Here is a 20,434-nt window from a genome sequence, read left to right as displayed (position 1 = left end):
CATGTTCGATACAAAGGGGCCCTTAGTATTCTCTTTTTTTTCCTTTTTATTTTATTTTTTTTCAATTTTATTCTTAAAGGAATGTGTACGGGGACAAACAGGAGTTTTATTTTTCCCTTTTAGGAAACGTTTTAGGACGTTTCACTTGTCTTGACTTTAATCTTCTTGCACAGACTTTGGACGTTTGCAAAAGGCAGTAGAAAGGAGTGCCCATTTGTTACTTTTTGTGAGCTTTTGTTGAAAGGGAAGCTGTGTTATGATTTTGGAGGATATGAAATTAGTGGCTGACCCAATCCCTGCTCTTCTATCTCTGACCACAGATTCTGCATTCTTTTTATGTATTGCCTGAGCCTAGTAGAGTTTAACCGGCTGCTTCGTCCCTGCTAACCTTCCCCCCTCCCCTCATGGTAGAAGCCGGCTTTCTGCAGACGAATGTGCTCCTGGCTGGCCTCCACTGTCTCCCTCCCGACAGAGACCATTAGAGAAGCATGGCCACAGGCTGCTCACCCCACTGTATCAGCCTGCGGGGACCCTCTGCCACCACCCAGGCTGGGGGAAAAACCTTCTGGCCAGGCGTGGGTCACCCACTCATAAGCCGAGAAGCCAGTTCACGGGCAGCCTCACATGGAAGCATGGCCGTGTTCCAACCATTTGGCAGTTTACTTTAGAACGTGTCATGTGAGCGAGTCCAGGTCTGAGTGTTGCAATGAAATTGCTGCTTAATCTTGGTCTTCCATATGCAGAACATGGTGCTTTTAATGTAAAGTAAGAAAAAAAAATGCTTTGTGTCAGTCGTGTGCCTTTTCAGCGTAGGTCACACACAGCCTGTTAATGACCCTGTGGCCAGAAATAACAAATAACTTAGACAAAGTAATATCCTTCTCTTAGGAAACACCTTTGAGCTATACACATTTTCTGATAATTTCACAGTTGTTTTAAAAAATGTATAACACTGAGGGAAGGTTTCAAGAAAGCTCTTGTGTTCCTTACTTCCGTGACTGTGGAACATTGAACAATCGAAGAAAAGGACGACCAATTCCAAATGGACCGAACTGCAGAAAGGGAAATTTTTTTCCTGCTAACGACAGGGGCGTCGACTGAGGGAGAGACGGGGCAACATGCATTTGAATAGGGATGTGGAATCCTATTTAATCCGATCCGTAGAGTCTTTGGCGACATATGTGTAATCCTTTGGTACGACTTTCCAAGAGCTCTGTCAAATGTTTTATGGATTTTTATGCAATTTAAAAATGAAAATACGCGCCATAGAATTTTTTTTTTTTTTAATAAAATGAGATTGCTGGCGGGGAGGGACACACAGATGGGCTTCAGCAAGAAGCTGTAACACAAGACTCTTTATCACCACTGGGGCACAGGACAGCTTGCATCCACTTCCGTAGTCAGAATCAGTTTCTGCCCCTTGTGCCTGTCCCTTCCTCCCCAAAGTCTGGAACGGCAGGCTCAAGGGGGGTGCCTCCCTTTGGTGTCACAGGGCAAAGTAGATTTGGCACTGCTGCTGAGACCAACAACCACGACAGACCCTCACATGTTTTGTCTTTCCTTTTGTCCGCAGGGGGTGCAGCTTTTATATTCCCAAATACTTCAGTATATCCTGAAACTACGCAAAGAATTACAACTAGGCCAGGTACGAAAAGCCCCCTGCGTGATCTGTTTCTTGAGAGACATCCCAGGATGCCCCGTGAGATCCGTGACCTAAGTCACGTGAGTCAGAGGGAGCGGATCCTGGGTCTCGAAGGGAGTCCTGAGCTGTCTCATTCTGCCTCTGTGGATCGGGAGCCTAGATTCGAGCAGCCCATTTCAAAGATCACACTCAAGGTCCCTGAGCGCAGAATTCAAAGCAGACCAGCCCCTTAGCGAGCTGCTTTAAAAGACAGATGGGCAAAGATGGCCCCCGGGTGCCTGGCAGTAAGGAATCCGTCTGCTTTCGAGGTAATGGAAGGACTTACGTCCTCGGGGGAACACATGAAGCACAGGAATCCCCTTAGCGGTAGGGACAGATTTCCAGCATGTCACAAGGGACAGTCCTTCAGCAGAGGCATGTAATAGACACAATTGACATCAGACTCTTACTTCATGCCTGTCCTGAGGGTTTCTCTAGGTAATTGGTTAATATCATCTATGAAAAAATAAATATTATCCAGGGCTTATTAGTGACAAGGACAATGTGACATTCTGGGAGGTTGAGGACGAGCCAGACTTCAGAAAGCATCGTGCCTTCAGAAAGCTGGCCTCTTCATTCCACAGATGTCCAGGGAGTCCTTCCTGTGTGCCAGCCATGGAGGTACAACGGGAACCAGCTCATAGGAGCACATACACATTTCACCGAAAGTTCTCGATGTTTCAGTAGAGCCGCCTGGAGCCGGAGATAGACTCGCACACATACATATTTAACCTTAAGGGCTAGTGTCATAGAGCCAGAGACAGACACGCACACGTGACCTGCCTCTAACAGCAGAGACTGTAGGAGCAGGAGGGCTTGCAAATGTACCTCGCATGAATGGAAGGAGGACGCTCTCCCGAGGAAGGGCCACAGGCCAATGGAGGATTAGATGTTTGCAGGTGGAGAAGGAGGGAGAGCACATGCATGGTGTAGACTTCTGTCCCCTCACTGGGTCCTGGAATGGTAACGGGGCAGCCTGCCAGCTCAGGACATGGCGATTCAGGGCAGCGGGCTGGACTTTCCATATCTGTTCGTGGATCTGAGGCTCATGTCTTCCTAGACCCAAGCTGTCACCCTTTGACCTCTGGCTCATGTCCAGACTACACAGACTCATTTTGAATTCGTCTAGGGCGCTAAGCTTGGCACTGCTGTTTCTTTGCAACGAGAAAGACTGGGGATCAGTGAGCTCGATAGCATCAGTGAAGAAGCTTCTCGGAGTTGCTCCCGCCCAGACACTTCCCTGTTACCGCCTTAGTGCCTTCAGGCTGGCGATTACCCTCTTCTCTAACCTCGGAGGAAGGGTTTACTGCCCTGCTCCTGGGGAACATGGCGGAAAGGCTTAGCCAAGCTGCTTAGTTATCTCTATCCTGTTAGAGACTTCCCAGGCCATTTAACTGGGGACAAGACCCAGGGTCTAGAGTGAACTAGACCTCGAAGAACCCCACCATTTACCTCTAATAAATGCATTCTTGGGAAAACCAACGGAAGTGTAGGAAAATCACAGTGGTTTCATGAGCATTTAAAAAGCATTTCCATCCATACTTAAAAAAATAAAAGCCATGTAAGACGTGCGTCCAGGGCTTGCTTGCTTGCTTGCTTGTTTCTTTGAAGCTGCCTCATAGATGCCCCTGAATGAGTTGCAAAATCCAGGGACTCTGAGCTAGTGTTGGAGTTTTGTCAAAAGATCACAACCTTGGCCAATCCATTGGTACAGCCCAATGGTCAGACCAGCTAGCTGGTTGCTTATTGCTACATAGGACAGTGGATCCTGGAACTACTTCTTTTTCATATTTTAGGATATAGTAGATTTGGAAAATATGGCCTCCCAGGTGTATGGAGAGGGAGGGGCTAGGAGGTGATTCGGGAACACCCCTCTGTGCTTCGGCCACGGGGAGGACAGGTTGCAAAGTCAGATGCACTGCACAAAGCCCTGATAAGGCTCTTCCTTGGAGCCATCATCTGGCAGGGATGACGTCCATATCTCCTTACCAGTGAAGTATGTTTCTGAGATGCAGTTGGTATCAAAAATCCCTGTTTTGATGACTGCCATTATGAATGTCGAGGGAGATACACACATATTGGGAAATGAGCTATAAAGAATTTGAATCAGACCGCACAAGCCAGAACTATTTGCTGAAAGCCAGATTCAGGGGTTTGACCTTGGAGAAGAGAGTGACTTCTGTGCACAGGTGGAGGCAGGGATCGACCTTGAAGGAATGCACACAGGGACGTTTCCCTGCTTCGTTCATGCCTCTCCCCTCTCTTCCCAGGCTTGCTCCTGTTTGCTTTTTGTTCAAATGGGCCTGATTCAAAATGCACCCTCTTTCATGATCCTATTGCTGAGTTGGCATTTAGATCTGTCTCTCCTACTCTTATGAACGTGAGCACACAGGCGTATCATTTTACATTCTGTTTTTCACGGTCATGATTTTAGGGTGTTTCATGCATTTCTTGGGGTTGTGTCAGTTAGAACTACCAGAAGCCCTTTCTCCATCTCTCTTGTTAGTGCCCTCCTTCCTTGCTGAACACATGCCTTTTGGAGCCATGGTCCTTTGAGGTCTCGGGTGACATAAAAGGGACAGGTCTGACTCATCGAAACTTGCGTGCTGGTTTTGACCGGACCTAGTAATGTGCCACCCTGACTGGCGTCTTAGGGGCAGTTTATAGGAAAGCTCTGGTGTAGGCCAACGGGGACCTTCGGAAATCCCGTCTCTCTTCCTCCATCAGCACGCAATGCATGGATCATGACACACATCTAGAATGTTCTCTCAAAAGAGACTGGAGGGTTGAGCCATCAAATGCAGCCTTGACTTGGACTTTTCAGCTGATGCTCTTCAGGGGTTTCTCAGAATCTTAAACGATTCCTCCATTGGAGTTCACGACTTGGTGACGTTTGGCGTCACCAGTCGAGTGGCAAGGCAGTGCAGTTAATGCACCTCCTCCCCTAGCAGGTGCTATGTAAAGCCTGTGTCCCTGGTCATGGCTAAAAATGCACTCTTTGCTTTCCCCCTGGCTAGACTATCACCACAGCGATCTACAAAGCTAGGAGGCAAAGGAATGCAAGATGTTCCCAGATCTCCATATCTTTGATAGAGGATTCTAGAAGCCTGGAGGAAGGTCGAGGAAAACAAGGGGGAGTAACTTAATCGCATTAGGGTTGACTCCAAAACTTCTTTCCATTGAGTGGGCGTTTATCGGTTGGTCCTGGGCAATCGCTCTTGGTCTTTCTGTCTTCGCATTAATATCTAGGTTCATTAAAAGCAGGCAAATCTCATCCCAGCCCAGCCACGGCCCTTCAGCTCTGCTTTGCAAGTGTGGCATGGATCCTACAGAATGAGGATGAGCTCTCCCGTGGTCCAAGTTCTGGTCCATTAAAAAATGAAGTGGGTGGGCGGACATCATGAGGGCTAGAGGATGTTCGTCTTTAAGCTTGATGAAAGCAGAATACAAAAGTTGGTGAGCTTAACCCTGCAGGAAGGAGAATAGAATACACACATTGTCTTGATTCACTGATGCCCAGGGAAGGGGGCTGGTGGGGGGAGTTTCATGCAAAAGCAGGAACTGATCCCAGCTCCCAGGAGATAAATCAAGGGGCTGGAGTGGCGGGACCCACGCCAGTCAAACTCCCTATTTTCAGTTTCGTGCTTTTTGATCTGGATCATGGCATTAAACACACTTCTGTGGTAACCTTAAGCTGCCCCTGAATGGCTTTTATACATTTCGGTTTCTAAACACACAGCCTGTTACAGAAGAAATAGCAGACCCGATGCCAGAAAGCAGCCCTTCTCTGACACGGGACCTTCTGCCAAGTGTATGAATTAATTACCTCGAAGATCACAGTTGGAGAGAAATGGAGAGCGTGTTGAATTGAGTGCCAAAAATTAAATGTAAAATCTGTTCTTAGTAGAAGTTCTGTGTCCTACTGTTAGTAAGGGACACATAGCAAATGAGCATGGAGTCATAACTTCTCAAGCAGCCCAAGAGGAGTGCTGCCCAGAGCTAGCTGTGCTGCGGGGTGGTGTGGCTGGAGGGGGCCCCGTCCCGGTGTGGCTTCATTCAGTCTTGCCCAGTGTCCCCTCCCACAGCAGGGAGGCTCAGTGCCCACAGCGCGTGAGCGGTAGCTGATAAGGAAACATTGGACCAGAATTTCATGAACGAAAACAAAAGCCTACTTATCTTCCATGGCAATATGTTTATGAACATGTTAATCATCGTTCATATAAACATCTCAGATTCTTGGCTAAAAATCAGGCTTGGTGTTGTTTAGGTCCTGACTTATTTTCAAGGGAGGACGGAACATGGTTATACATCCTAAGAAGGATTTATGAATAAAGGGTTTCAAAATATTTTTCTCTTAGTAGTTGGGTGTTTAATTTTTTCCAGTCACATTTCATGAGCAATACTTTTATGTTTAAAGCGGGAGTGGACCAGCCTGCTGACATTGGCTGTCCATTCTGTTAGCATTCTCCCCGGTAAAAGGACCCAAATTAGAGCTCTTTGCATGCTTTTATTCATTTGCACTGACGCGCTCAGATAGTAGCTCTGAGATCATTATCTGTAGGAACACGGATTCCTGCCTAGAAACAAGTACTGGAAATTGTCTAGAACAGGCTTGCTCAAACACGGTTCAGTGTGTTCCCAGGTCTCTTGGGATCTGGTCAAAATGCAGATTCTGATTCAGTAGCTCTGGACTGAGATTCTGCCTTTCTCACAAGCTCCCAGATGTTGCCAGTATTGCTGGCCTGCAGACCACACTTTGAGATCTAGAACATAGTTCGGTATTGTCTTCTTATTCATTCGGTCAACAGAAACCCCTTGTCGATGTGCCTGTCTGCTCCTGAGTTCGGCTGGATGCTGTTACAGTAGCCTCGCCAGTCCAGTTTCCCTTCGGAGACCATTCTCAAACTGAAACCCTGGCTGACCATTTTTTTTAGACAAAATGCGACTGGATGAGGATCCGCGTGCAAAGGGCTCCCAGAGACTTAAGCTGAAACGCAGTTGTAAATTGATAGCGGCTGCAGATTTAATTCCCATGGGCAACCCCAGCACCAGAAAAGTGAGACTCTGAGGAGCTGAGTGGGAAAAGGCTTATGGTCCAAACTGCAAAAATGCCAGCAGAGAAGGAGGGGCGAGCAATAGCAGAGTTTAAAAAGAAAAATTATCTTACTCAACCAAAGCTATAGAGGGTAGGATTTCATAGACCACACTGGTTGAGATGCTTGTAGCCAAACAGACCAAATAAATTAAGGCAACTCGGGGTTGAATTTCACGTTGCATTTCAGTGGTATTCTCTTCAGGATCCGAAACTAGGAAGAGACGCATCTTTAGCAACGTAGTCAAACTTTTTTGACCCACCAGACCACCAGTCCACAACAGGGTCAAATCATCTGTTTAAAGAGAGGCTTCAAACTTATTGTGTTGCCCTGTCCTTCGAGTGAGATTTCGTAGTGATTTCCAGGTGTCCTGAAGTATTTGGCTGTGGCTTTCAGTTGGCTCAGAATGACACATGGCAACGAACTGAGTCCCCATCGATCCAAGAAGACATAGATTTGAAGTGGATCTGTAATGAGATTTTGTGTAGAAATCACTTAATGTATGCACACTTAGTAAGAATATGCATGGTAATGTCCTGGAGTGTAGTTTCGAGAGAACCTTGAAATGACTTCGAGTCTTCATGATCATTAACAGAACTTGTGCTGAGAACGCAGTGGTGGTATAGTTATATTTGCATTGCGAAGTGCTATGAAGATTTGTGAGACAAATGATAACGTGTCGTAAATACAAATAAATCATTGGCATATGCTTCAGCTCTTTTTGTAAAAAAATTATGTGTTTATTTGAGAGAGAGAGCAAGAGAGAGAGAGTACGAGCCAGGTGATGGGCAGGGAGCCCAATGCGGGGCTTGATCTCAGGACCCCGGGATCGTGACCTGAGCCGAAGGCAGATGCTTAACTGACTGAGCCACCCAGACGCCCCTATGCTTCAGCTCTTATGCTCATCGTTAATGCATTGTGTGGGCAATATTATTTCAGTCTCGTGATTGATTTCATGTAATTCTTTTAGAGAAATTCTAAATTCATTTAGAGAAAGAGAAAAAGTAGATACTTACATAGAAAAGGAACTGGACACTTAAGACTGATTTAATATAACTGGGTGAGATTATACAGAGAAAATGAGCCTTCACAGAGAGAGGCAGCTGGCCGATAAGAGGATAAGACAGCCATGCTCATTTCCAAGGAGGAAGAAGAGAAAGGGACATGAGTGTCATTTGGCGGATTTAGGGGCAGACCCTGAGCACGAATTGGTGGACTTAGCAAATTTGTGAGCACTCTTCTGGATGGGTCATGAAGATAACAAAAGGATGAATTTAGGTCAGTTGCAGGTAAAGCAGGTCAAAGTAGATCATGAGACTCTCTTAACATGGTCTTGGCCTGTGATTGTAGGAAGTTTCTTGGAAGACTCAGCAAGCTCTGTAAGAATCGGTCAGTGAGAGTTGTCAGATCGATGGGTGAAAATGTTAGATCAATAGAATAAACAAAATGATAATTTCTACGTAAAACCCAAATCTAATGGAATACAGGTTGGGTATTTCTTTGGATTACTGGATTTTCATCCACAATATTTATTCTGATAAACACAAAACTTACAACAATCACAAAAAACACAGAATATATCTATTACAAAATTACATTATTGATCTTTCAGTCGATTCATTTGTCTTTTCAGATTTACCTTACGACCCACCCAGGAGATCAGCCTGGACTAGTCACGGCCACCCCACCCCCCAGTCGAAAGGTACAGTGTTGGCCCTGCTGCTTGAATCTGCATTGTCGTAAGGCAGTACATAACCATGGATGGAAGATATAGCGATTTTGGCAGTGAATCTTTGCTTTTTCAAGGCATAAATTGGTAGTTCCATTGGCAACAAAGTGCAACTGATCTTTAAATGCAAGGATTCTTTCTCTGCTGGGGTTATACCTACTTCCATATTTCTGTAACAAAAAGAAACAAATGATGTAATGTATTTCAACAAGGATGAAGGCAAATCTCATGAGAAGTCTGGGCACAGATTAAATACTGGGTGATTTCCTAATCTTGGCCATGTTTAAAAGTATCCATAGCTGTATTTTATTTTCCTGGTGATTTCCCTTTTTCCGTTTCATTTAGACTGTGGTTCATTTTAACCTGTTTCTTTTTAAAAAAAAATCTTTTTTTTTAGTTTTGGAAATAGTCCTGTATAAACAATTTTTTAAAATAATTTAAAGTGCCGTCTCTTTTTGCTGTAATGTCTACATTTGGTTTCATTAGAAAGGAGATTTTCATACCATTAAATGCTGCTTCGTATAAGAGTAAGACTACTATATTAATAACTAAGATAATGGATGGAATGGTGATATAACAGCATCAAAGACTAACTAATGGTCAAATGGAAGTTAGAGGTAACTCTGTCTTTTGGTTTTGGATTTTCAGCTGCTCAACCGTCTCCTTCCGCAGTGCCCAAAACCGAAGACCAGCGTCCTCAGCTAGGTATGTGTCAGGGGACGTCTTGCTGACCATCAAAAGAGACCTAGATTTAGCAGCGTATTTCTAAAATGTGTCACTTCCTAAATGAAATTCATGTGACTTTGTCTTCTTTGTCACGGCTCCATGTATAAAGTGTGGACTGAATCATCAGTCTATTCAATAGGGATAGCTTGAGATTTTGCTGAAACATTTCCGAAATCTATGCAGTAAATATGCAGAAAACACTGTTGCACACAGCCTGCTCCTTTGGGACAGATGAGTCCTCATTTCATCTTCAGGCCATGTGCAGCGTGCCAGCATTCTGCCAGGTCCAACGTGGAGCGCAGTGGAGGGTGGGTATTGCCAGTGTGCCAAGCAACACGGCCAGAGTGGCGTCGGGGCCAAGTGGGGACGTCACACGTTTGCCCAATTTATGTCCAGGGATGGAGAGAGCCGGGTGTCGGGAACCCCAAGCCATATCTGCACGTGGCTGCCAGCTGGAGGCCTTTAGCAAGAAACTTCTCTCAGCGTCCATGTGACATCTTATTCAATACGGGAATTGGTCCTAGGTGACTTGGGTGTGGGGGGACGTTCAACTCTGAAATCTGGAAACACGAGCGGGTCTGGGTTATGCGTGCAGCGACATCATACCAAGTCCTGACCAGGTCTTTGGGATTTGACTTCTTTTCTTTTTGTTGTAGACCCTTATCAGATTCTTGGACCAACAAGTAGCCGCCTTGCAAACCCAGGTGAGATCATGCTGGTGATTTTGCTGGCAACAAAGTTACCCTTTCTGGCCGTGGCTATTTTGTAAGATGTACTTGTCTCGGTGAGAAATCCCTTCAATGGAACAGAGTTGAGTTTCGCACTCATTGGATTATTTGCCTAAGTGGAAAAAAATGGGTCATATGATGAATTAAGACTTTAGCTTCAGCCGAGAGCTGGAGTACCAGTTCCTCTAAGCTGGATCAGTTCCTGCGGGGGCTTCGACAACAGACGTTGATCGTCTCACAGTCCGGAGGCCAGAAGTCCAAAGTTGAAGTGTCAAGTGTCAGGCAGGGTTGGTTCCTTCTGAGGTCCATGAAGGACGGATCTGTTCCAGACCTCTCTCCTTGGCTTGTAGACGGCCGCCTTCTCCCTGCGTACCTACCTGTCTTCTGTATGTGTGTCTGTGTCCAAATTTCCCTTTGTAAGGACACCAGTCATATTGGATTAGACCCTACCCTGATGTTACTTCCACTCGATCACCTCTGTAAAGACCCTATTTCCAAAATGAGGTCACATTCTGGGATCCTGGAGGTTAGGGTTCCAACACAGGCATTTGGGGGGGACGCAGTTGAACCCATCACACGAGGCGATTAAGTAATATCTTGAAAAGGAGAACCTTACTTTACAGCCCTCAGGCTTCAGACTTAGGATCATCTTCGGTGAACGGTCTGTTTTCGAACCTGAGGCTAGAAGAAAGTGCGGGCTCTTAACTGGTCCTCTTGTGACCCGTACCTTGCCAAGGATCGTCACCTGTCATCACATTTCAGTGCCCAGCAAACTCTTTTATTTGTTTGTATTCAGATCAGAACCAGCTGTGCTGGCAAGAGTCTGAGAAATTCACAGCATCTGCTGCGTGTTCTCAACAGCACGTTCAAATGCCAAGATGACGCAGGCATAGTGCAAGGACAAGCTGGAATGTATATTTCCTAAACACTGAGGCCAAAATCAGGTGGGAAACAGAAAAGTCCGGATTCAATCAGCGTGCATCCCCGCAAGGGAATCTATATTTTGAGAACATGAAATATCATCATTATTGAGTGTCTGCTGCTTTGACATTCAGTTTTCGGTAACGTTAACTAGTTCAGCCAATACCTTTTGGGCGTCTGAGCAGTTAGAAGGGACTGTTTTGTTTCCTACCCTACCCTGGAGACTGGACCAGGCGCTCGCTAATTATTTGTTGACTCAGTGTATGCAGGGGATAAGGAGACACGGTCCTTGACCCTCAAGGACCTGACATTCTGGCAGAGAAATGAACACAGGTTGTTGCAACCCTGTCCACTGTCCACGGAGCCACAGGCTCTGTTCTCTTAGCGAGCATCCAACTGGTGGCCAAGCTCCTGGGTCTCTGGTCCCCCTCCTCCCTGTGCTCACTTACGAGTGCTCCATAGCTGTTCAAATAAAAATGATGACCGTGTTTTGAGATGACTATTATCAGTTGTGCTTCAGGAAGGCTGATCTGGCAGCGGTGTCCAGGAGAGATTAGAGCGAGGAAAGGAACGGAAGCGGAAGCACTCGGGGACATTAATACAATCATGTGAAATAACAGATACCTCCCGCCCTGTGTAATGCCTAGGCGGGCGCTCCTGTGTCTGGGGCTCCCACCTGACAACCCCTCAGTCATTATCTTCCTCCTACAGAAGAGGAATCAGAGGTCCAGAGACATTAGGTAACTTTCCCTGGGTCACACAGCCAAGAAGAAGGGAGGCTGGATTTGAGCCCTGACTCTGTCGCCAAAGTCCGCTTTTATTTTCTTGCCCTCGGCTACCCCTGAGTAAGCATGAGGGAGGAGGGTGGGCTTGCAGAATGGAGGCCAAGAGAATAGAGAGGAAGGATTTCCATTTAGTTCAACGACTGTTCAGGTGCTGGGAAAATGTCTCGGTCCATGGCAGGTCAGCAGCTCCGCACTGGAGGGGAAGACTGCACTTTGTATCGCAAAGACCATCCTCCCTGGGCCTGGGGACGGTGCCAACAGCCCCACTCAGGGCTGGAGGATAAAGATTTGTTTTACTCCGTTTCTAATGAATTAGGCCTTCTCTCCCTCTCTCCTTGGGTCTCACGTCAGTTGTGTTCATGTGGCCTTCTCCCCCCAAACCCAGAATGTCTTTAATCTTTCTGTGAATGAGCATGCCTCTTCCTGTTTGATTCAGTCTTCCCATTCTCGGGTAAATAAATCCTTCATCACTTAAAATTGCTGCCTTTGCTCTTTGTACAGGGCAAACTCTTCTTAATCATTTTAAATGGGAAGGTGACGTCATAGTGTATCCAGGCACAGGATCGTAACAGCATCTCAGTGTCTCTGTCCCAGATACTCATTTGATGTGCATTTGATGGGCCGTATTCCTGCTGAGAGGTGTGTCCCTGCATAATTATGTCAGGGTCACATGTAAGCCACGCAGCAGCTTTATGTCCCATCAGAGTATTCGGCTGCACATTTAATGCGGCTTCTCTAATGAACAGAAGTTGCCTTTCCATGAAGGTGCTTCCTCGGGTTCTGTGCAGTGAGTGGCTCCTTTGACGCTAACTGGATACTCTCGAGTACTGGGCACGAAACGTATCCAGCTTCACGTGCACCCAGAGTCCAGTGTTAGGGATGTTTTTGCCATTGGTTTGGAGTGGGAGTGTCCAGTCTTCCCCTGGGAACCTCCCAAGCTCCGGGCCCAGGGAAGGGACAACCGGGAGAGGAGTCAGGAGTGTGGAGGGCGGTGCAGAAACCTGGGCCTGAAGGCAATGGTTTGTGCGGTGATTCAGCGTCCAGGCTTGGGGTCCGGGTTCCAACCCTTGCTGACGTTGGGCAGGATAAGTCACTCTACCTCTCTGGGCTCTAATTTCCTCACCTCTAGGATGGGCTGTCCCATGACTGGGGGGCGGATTAATAAAACATGTGAAGTGTTCAGGATGGTGCCCGGTACACAGTAGGGTTTCAGTGGCCTTCAGCCAGCCCTGAAAACACTGTTCACAGTTCTTCACGGCCAATGGGGGTGGGGTGCACGGGATGGGGGGCATTTGGCTTCCTTTTGTCATCTTATACCTCTAGGCGAGGTGTGTGCCTCTCTTTAAATCTGATTTTCAGCTCAAACAAATCACGATTTTCAGCCCCAGCCTTCATGTTCTGAGTTTATCCTCAGAGTGACCCAGCGAGATAGTACCATTACCATCACCCCCATTTTACAGATGGGGACACTGAGGCACGGAGAGCTGGGTGAGCCGCCCAAGGTCCCCTATGTGCCACCACCAGGATTCAGCAGAGGCAGCGATAATTCCAAAGTCGTGTTTCTGGCCACCGTCCTGCCTTGCCCTCTACAGAGTCCTGTCTGAGCCCCTCGAAGCCTGGGGCAAAGCCTCCCCCTGGGGTGCGCCTGCTGCCTGGAGCTTAACACGGTGGAGGGGCCAGGCTGTGCACGCGGGTTTCTCTGCAGCATGCCCCGCTACGGTAGAAAGTGGCCCCAAAGGGCTGCCACCGTGGTGCTCGTTGGGCCCCTCTCTGCTCTGCCCCTCCGTCAGGTGGTGGCCTCTGTGCCCCACTCTGGGGACACCCCTCGTACTGGACCACAGCTGCTGAGTCATTCCCAGCTCTGCTGTTCTCTGTGCCTTATAAACCTTTTAGATGGTTTGCCCTTTTCTGCTTAGTTGACCTTATTTGCTACTGTTATCTTTCTTTTCTTTTAATTGCATTAAGAGACCACTTTCCGGGGCGCCTGGGTGGCACAGCGGTTAAGCGTCTGCCTTCGGCTTAGGGCGTGATCCCGGCGTTATGGGATCGAGCCCCACATCAGGCTCTTCCGCTATGAGCCTGCTTCTTCCTCTCCCACTCCCCCTGCTTGTGTTCCCTCTCTCTCTGGCTGTCTCTATCTCTGTCGAATAAATAAATAAAATCTTAAAAAAAAAAAAGAGAGACCACTTTCCTTCTAAAAATTAAAGGATTGCCTTTCATTCATTCTATCTCAGGCTGCACCCTTCCCCCCTTTATCCCCCTGGTCTGTCCTGTGGATGGGCAGCGACGTCTTTATCTTTCCCACCAGTCCTGGCTTTTGGTTAATGACCCTAGACAAAAGCCAGGCAAAAGTAGCCACTCCTTACTGATGTTTTAAGGCTCCTACCAAGATAGTGTGAGAAAACAGATAGGAAGGGTTTTCTGGAAGAAGGATGATGGACCAGGGGGAGGTAGTGGAGCTCCTGGAGGGGCACCAGGCCCCTCTTAGGCTTCCTAAACCTTAGGTATCCTTGTTTTGGACTCCCTGTTGTATGTTCTAAAATGCATCTTTATCCTGCAGTAAATACTACTGTTTTAATAAATTGCTTTGAAATTTGTGGCCACAAGGAGCTCAGTTAACCTACTATTGGCTGAGTTCTCAGCAGCCATGGTGTATCCCTGACAATTCTTGGACCGCGAGAAAACCTGCCATATACTGCGAGTACAAAGGATTTTGTTATGGATATTAAATTTAGCAATGAATGAGCTTGACGTCATGTTGCATTTTGTAACATTTACCTAAACAGGAATTGACTTTGCATTTTTGCTTTTGTGCTCAGGTTTGAAAGCTGATGAATTTTGTTTATAGATCTCTGATTCCCACAGATCCTTGAAATGCTCAGAGGCCTGAGCCCTGTGTCGTAAGGGCTGCTGGGTAAAACATTCTAGTAAGAAATTGCTCATCTTTGACTTTCCAGCTATGAATTTAGGTCCCTGACTTTCTAGTTCTTCAGGAGCTGGAGAGATAGGAAACCTCTTCGTCCGCTCTTTCTCTCCCATACATGTTTACAAAGGAAATGGGCAAGGAACAGATTCTTAAGAGCAACGTCACAGTTTGAATAAATACCAAGTATTTTTCTGGCTATTTAGGAAGGTCTGTGTATTTATGCAAAATCTGTGGAATTGATCTCTCTGTGGGAGGAGGTCAAGAGTGAATATTTATTTTCGGACAACTCTATGTGTTTGTATTGAAGCATACGTTGGAACGTTAAATAAAACATCCATGTTTTTCCCTACTCCCAGGTCCGATACGGAATTTTTTTCAAGTAGTAATCCTTTGGTTACAATACATATACTAAAACCATATGGTTTTCTCATACCATTCTTTGCATTTTTTTAAAAAAATGCATATTAATGAGATGTTGGGGGCAACAGAACTTGATTGGGAACAGTTTGAATATGTGGTTCGGAAAAAGCATAGGCTTCCATTGAGACGAATGACAAGCTGTTAATATATTTCAAATGTGTTGCGAGACTGAAAATGATAATTTTCCAGAACACATTCAGAGAAGACTGACCTTTCTCACGATGCTATCGTATGGATGAATTCACAAACATATCCATTTCCATGTAGCCAATGTGGAAACAAGGATTTATGAGCTGGGCAGTTTATATAGGGAGCTAGGGAGTGGGGAGGATTTAGGGAAAAAACAAATTTATAAATGACTTTTACATGGCATCAGTTCCCCGAAGAATTGCCAATTAAAGTTCCTTTAATCATTTTATCGCATCTATTGATATTTACTGATGGTGTAATAAAAAGTAATCTTTTCTGTATAAGGCCAAGGCAATGCTGTAGCTGGAGTTTGGGAGGAAAGACGTGCCTCTTATTTGCTTGCAAAGCTTCTCGAATCTGTTCAGCACATCTTAGCTTCTCCCGGGGCTCAATATTGCAGTCGATATTTGCATGTTTCTCTCCTGTGGGGAGCCGTCAGTCATCTTAAAGTAGTGTAACACGGTGGCTGGAATGATGTGCCTGGATTTTTCTCAGAGTTTATTAAAACCGAAAATCCACATCCACGCGTCTCCAGTGGGATAAAAAAAACAATCCTGACCCTACACGCCCGGCTAAATGAGATCTCAGACAAAGCTGAAGTCTCGTTTGGTTCCCCAAAAAGGCTTGCAGCCGCACACCGTTCTTCTTCTGGAAAGTCTTCTGAACACAATTGGCATCGCAATGCAGGGGCAACACGTGGATTTCCGTTACGATGCAGTTGCCTAAGTACTGGAAATAGGTGATCTGGTTTGAAAAAGAGCCAACTTTTTTCTAAACTTCCTCATTCTGAGTGGGTTAATTCTGTTCTAGGAAAAGTTTTGACAGAATTGCTTTCTGGGTGCCAGCAAAATGTTATGTTAGAAATAACGGTGTTTACTTCCATTCTCTATGTTTTTCCATAAACTTTTAGAAGTTCATTTCCTAAATCTGACTTTTATTATTTTACTTGACCTTGCCAATATAAATGGTATTAAGTCATTATTGCCATCAACATAATGGCACTTTCTGCCTCACAAAATAGGAAAAATAAACCCTTTCACCCCTGAAACACAAAGTGGACTTGGCTGGTCTTCTAAGGAAGTCAGAAATGGATGGGACCAACCTAAACTTGGCCCCATAGGAATTCTTTGCATTCCATAAAGGACTCGGATCTGTGGGTCGGCCTGATAGTCACCAAGGATCCTCACCTCGGGGCAGGTTCCCTAGACCCAGAGCTTGGGGTGAGGATATACTTGTGCAAGCCATCAGTGAAGTGTATGTTTCTGGGAAAGACGATGTGACGAAGCAGCAAAGGGCCGGGGTCAGGCTATGGGGGCTGGTGGCCTTAGCCGCATCTCGCCATGGTCTGATCCCCGAGTTGCTCTGGATTACGGAGTAATCACACAGTCGGCCCCTCCTCGGGGCAAGGAGATGGGCCTCTGGGCCACGGGCTCAGCCCCTCGGGCCGTGAGCTACCTGGGTGGGGGAAGCAGCTCTTGTTCCAAGGGCAGTTTTCTGGAGAAGAGGGAGGGAGGCTGTGGGGCGAGAGCTGCAGCCAGCCCAGCAGCTGACGGATGCACGGGCCGGGTTGAGGGCATTTGCGTGGAACACCACGAGCACCCACTTCTGTCACTGAAGAAACGAGGCCTTCGGCTCCGAGCCTGTTCTCACGGGTGTCCCGTTTCCTCTTCCCCCCCCCTCTAGGGAGTGGACAGATTCAGCTTTGGCAGTTCCTCCTGGAGCTCCTGTCGGATAGCTCGAACTCCAACTGCATCACCTGGGAAGGCACCAACGGGGAGTTCAAGATGACCGACCCCGATGAGGTTGCCCGGCGCTGGGGAGAGCGGAAAAGCAAGCCCAATATGAACTACGATAAACTCAGCCGGGCGCTCCGCTACTACTATGACAAAAACATCATGACCAAAGTCCACGGGAAGCGCTACGCCTACAAGTTTGACTTCCATGGGATTGCCCAGGCCCTGCAGCCCCACCCTCCAGAATCATCTCTGTACAAGTACCCCTCGGACCTCCCTTACATGGGCTCCTATCACGCCCACCCTCAGAAGATGAACTTTGTGGCCCCCCACCCTCCGGCCCTCCCTGTGACATCATCCAGTTTTTTCGCCGCCCCAAACCCCTACTGGAATTCGCCAACTGGAGGTATATACCCCAACACGAGGCTTCCGGCCAGCCATATGCCCTCTCACCTGGGCACTTACTACTAGAGCCGGGAGGGGGGCCTTTCCCAACAGCATACGATCACCAAGAAATTGCCACAAACTCTATTGGAGAGCGTGAATCAAAAGTGCCTCACGAGGAATGAAGTAGCCTGGCTGGCGCTGGGGGAGGAAGCCGGGGAGAGATCCAAAGACTCTTGGTGGGAGGGAATTGCTCAAGTATTACTGCAGGAAAAAGAGGATGCTACAACGTAATGTGTATGGACATACCATGTGTGGACCAACCTTGTAAAAGACATTGTAAGTAGAAGCATGACGTCACAAGGACAAAGTGCCAAAGAAAGTGCTCTTAAGAAGTGAACAAACTTCCGGGGAGAGTCTGGGGTCCTGCTAATGCCAAGGGGGGCGGTGAGAGTAAAGCGACCGTGGTAACGCAGTCTCGACCTAACATACCATTGAAATGTCATTTTAAGGAAAACTACCTGTATTTAAAAATAGAAACATATCAAAAATAAGAAAAAGAGAAAGAAAAGAGAGAGACTGTGGCCCATGGACCAACGGCCACGTGGAACTCAGCGGGACTTGCTGATCTGGGTGAAATCAGATTCTTTCCATTGGGTGGAGAGCCCCCAGCTCTCGCCAACTGGGAAGACGACCCGAGGCTGCCAACCGACTCCTTGACAGTATTGTGGGAACTGTGAGCCCAGCGGGGCGGCGGGGCTGAGAACGTGTGTGCGGACAGTGAGTGTATGGGTGTAGACGGAGGGCTGGAGGAGGTAGAGGAGGAGGGAGCAGAGGAGCAGGCGGCCACAGGGCTGGGAGAGACACCTGTCGAGCAGTAGAGATGGGACTTAGGACAGTGCGGAGACTTGGAGGAACGAGTGGAGGAGACTTGCGGGTTAATCGGTCAGTGTTCTATCGAAGGCAGTTACGAGGAAGAAGACCGTGCAGCGGAGGAACAGGGAGGTGGTAGAATTCTGAAACAAAAATATGCATCTCTCTTGTTTGTTTGTTTGTTTGTTTGTCAAAAGAAAATTTTAACTGGAATTGTCTGATATTTAAAAGAAACATTGGGGACCTCATCATGAGCTGGGGGCTCCGGTCCCCGCAGGGTCAGGTAAGAGGTTGCCTGATCAGCTGCCGCCATCCGATACCACCTGGGCATTTGGGTTAGGCAGAGGCTCCGTGTCCCTTTCGAGTCGCGAACGCTGTGCGTTTGTCAGAATGAAGTATACAAGTCCATGTTTTTTTTTTTCCTTTTTATATAATAATTATATAACTTATGCATTTATACACTACGAGTTGATCTCGGCCAGCCAAAGATACACGACAAAAGAGACAATCAATGATAGAATGTGGCCTTGAATTTTAACTCTGTATGCTTAATGTTTACAATATGGTTATTAGTTCTTAGAATGCAGAATGTATGTAATAAAACAAGCTTGGCCTAGCATGGCAAATCAGATTTACACAGGAGTCTGCATTTGCACTTTTTTTTTTTAAGCGACCAAAGTTGCCTAACAGGAGCGTGTGCTGAACTTTTGGGTTTTGTGTTAGAATTTTGTTTTGTCCAGGAACCCATGCAAGTGAGAGCCAAGCAAATAGGGTGTTTGGCTCCCAAACGGCACTGGCCTCTCCAGGCCCTTCTTGCTCACTTTCTCTGATTCCTACCCTCTTCTGGAGCAGAAGGACCAAAGGTTTCACATGGGAACCTCCATATTTGTGCCCAGAACGGAAAGAGGCCTCTGAAGCCGAGGTTGTGACAAATTCCACATCAGCGTCTGGTCACAAAATCACCTTTAATCCCCGCTGTGATCATAATATATTTGCCGAACGGTGAACAAGCCAAGGCTCTTAATGCAAACTGAATTCTTGTGGGCGAATAAAGCATCACGGAGAGCCACAATTTCTCACTCTAAAGAAACAAGGGACAGCTTCTAAATTTGCCATGTGGCTTCCCTCTCAGAGGACCTCGCCAGCTCTTCCCGCACCGGGATGCCCTGGGTGTCTTGGTTTGGGATTCACCGGCCCTGAGCCTGGCACGTCACCAGACGCTGTGTCTATGATCTCAAGTCGATTTCCCTTGACATCTTTTCTCTTCCGTGTGTCACAGATGCCTCCAACCTTGGCCAAGGTGAAGGCAGTTTGAGTGTTGGGGTACAAAGCCAGTGAGAGACAGCGACACTGAACGACTTCTTAGCCTGAGTCAGTTTCTGAATTGGCCCATTTCATAGCTGTTTGGGGGCTTGTTTTGCACTTTGTAATCCTTTTGCTATGATTAAATCAAGTTGCCAAACCTCTGTGCTATGGATATTTTGGCAGTGGTCTTGAAAGTCAGTAAGATCCGATTACTAAAGCTTTAGACACTCTGCATTACTTGGGTTAAAAGAAGTCCAACCATCAATCATTTTGCAGCAGCTCGGGAAGGGTCCATAAAGTGCCTGTATATCCTTCAGGAGAAAAAATAAAAGCCTAAAAGCTGGCAGCTGGGGTGACCCAAACCTTTCTAATGGAAAAGATCAGTCATCTTTATTTTGGAATGCAAAGTCAAGGACACCTACATTCTGCATAGAAATACAAGCTTACTGGGATAATCACTCAATTCCACTCCTCCAAGATGATATCATGAGCAAAATAATAAAAATAAGACCTGATTATCATATTCAATTTTAGCAGATGTTTTCAGTTAGTTCTCCAACACACCCCTCCCCAACCCAGATTATTAGCAAGCTTTATGACAAGCGTGAGCCACTGGGATAATTTCGGATAACATGATAATGCTGTGTTCGCCCAAATAACTAATGCTTAAGTTACGTCTCAGAATAACATTAGCTCTCTGCTCCTGTCTTCATCTAACTTGAGCGTGCTTCAGTTCATATTCGTAACTGAATATGAACCTTTTTTCTTTCTGCTTCTCCAATCCCTTGGTTTGCCCTGTTGTACACTCTCTGTCCCTGCGTAGTATCACTTCTCCTGGGGAGAGATCTGTCCCCTCTTGTCTTCAGTGGTCTTTGGGGCTTCGTCATTAGTGGAATCTCTGCCAAAGCCTTGTGGGCACTTGGTGGCATCCCTGTTCTTCC

General features: G+C 46.7%; 1 protein-coding gene across 6 annotated transcripts in view; it reads left to right on the top strand.

The window, feature by feature from the left end:
* The window catches only part of ERG (ETS transcription factor ERG), a 243,123-nt gene extending 224,300 nt beyond the window's left edge, over positions 1 to 18,823 (top strand). For 4 of the 6 annotated variants that reach the window (XM_057306539.1, XM_057306538.1, XM_026502846.4 and 1 more), the window contains 5 exons: positions 1,574 to 1,645; positions 8,408 to 8,476; positions 9,152 to 9,208; positions 9,886 to 9,933; positions 16,882 to 18,823. In XM_057306539.1, the coding sequence (XP_057162522.1) occupies positions 1,574 to 1,645; positions 8,408 to 8,476; positions 9,152 to 9,208; positions 9,886 to 9,933; positions 16,882 to 17,402 (767 nt within the window). In that variant the 3' untranslated portion in view covers positions 17,403 to 18,823. The remainder of the gene's footprint in view (positions 1 to 1,573; positions 1,646 to 8,407; positions 8,477 to 9,151; positions 9,209 to 9,885; positions 9,934 to 16,881) is intronic. The other 2 variants (XM_026502975.4, XM_048214883.2) reach the window with 1 other exon arrangement.
* The last annotated feature ends 1,611 nt before the right edge of the window (positions 18,824 to 20,434 follow it).

Source organism: Ursus arctos, unplaced genomic scaffold, assembly GCF_023065955.2.
Source record: "Ursus arctos isolate Adak ecotype North America unplaced genomic scaffold, UrsArc2.0 scaffold_4, whole genome shotgun sequence".
Lineage (NCBI taxonomy): Eukaryota > Metazoa > Chordata > Mammalia > Carnivora > Ursidae > Ursus > Ursus arctos.
Note: the sequence above shows the minus strand (reverse complement) of the source record. Positions and strands in the feature narration are given on the sequence as shown.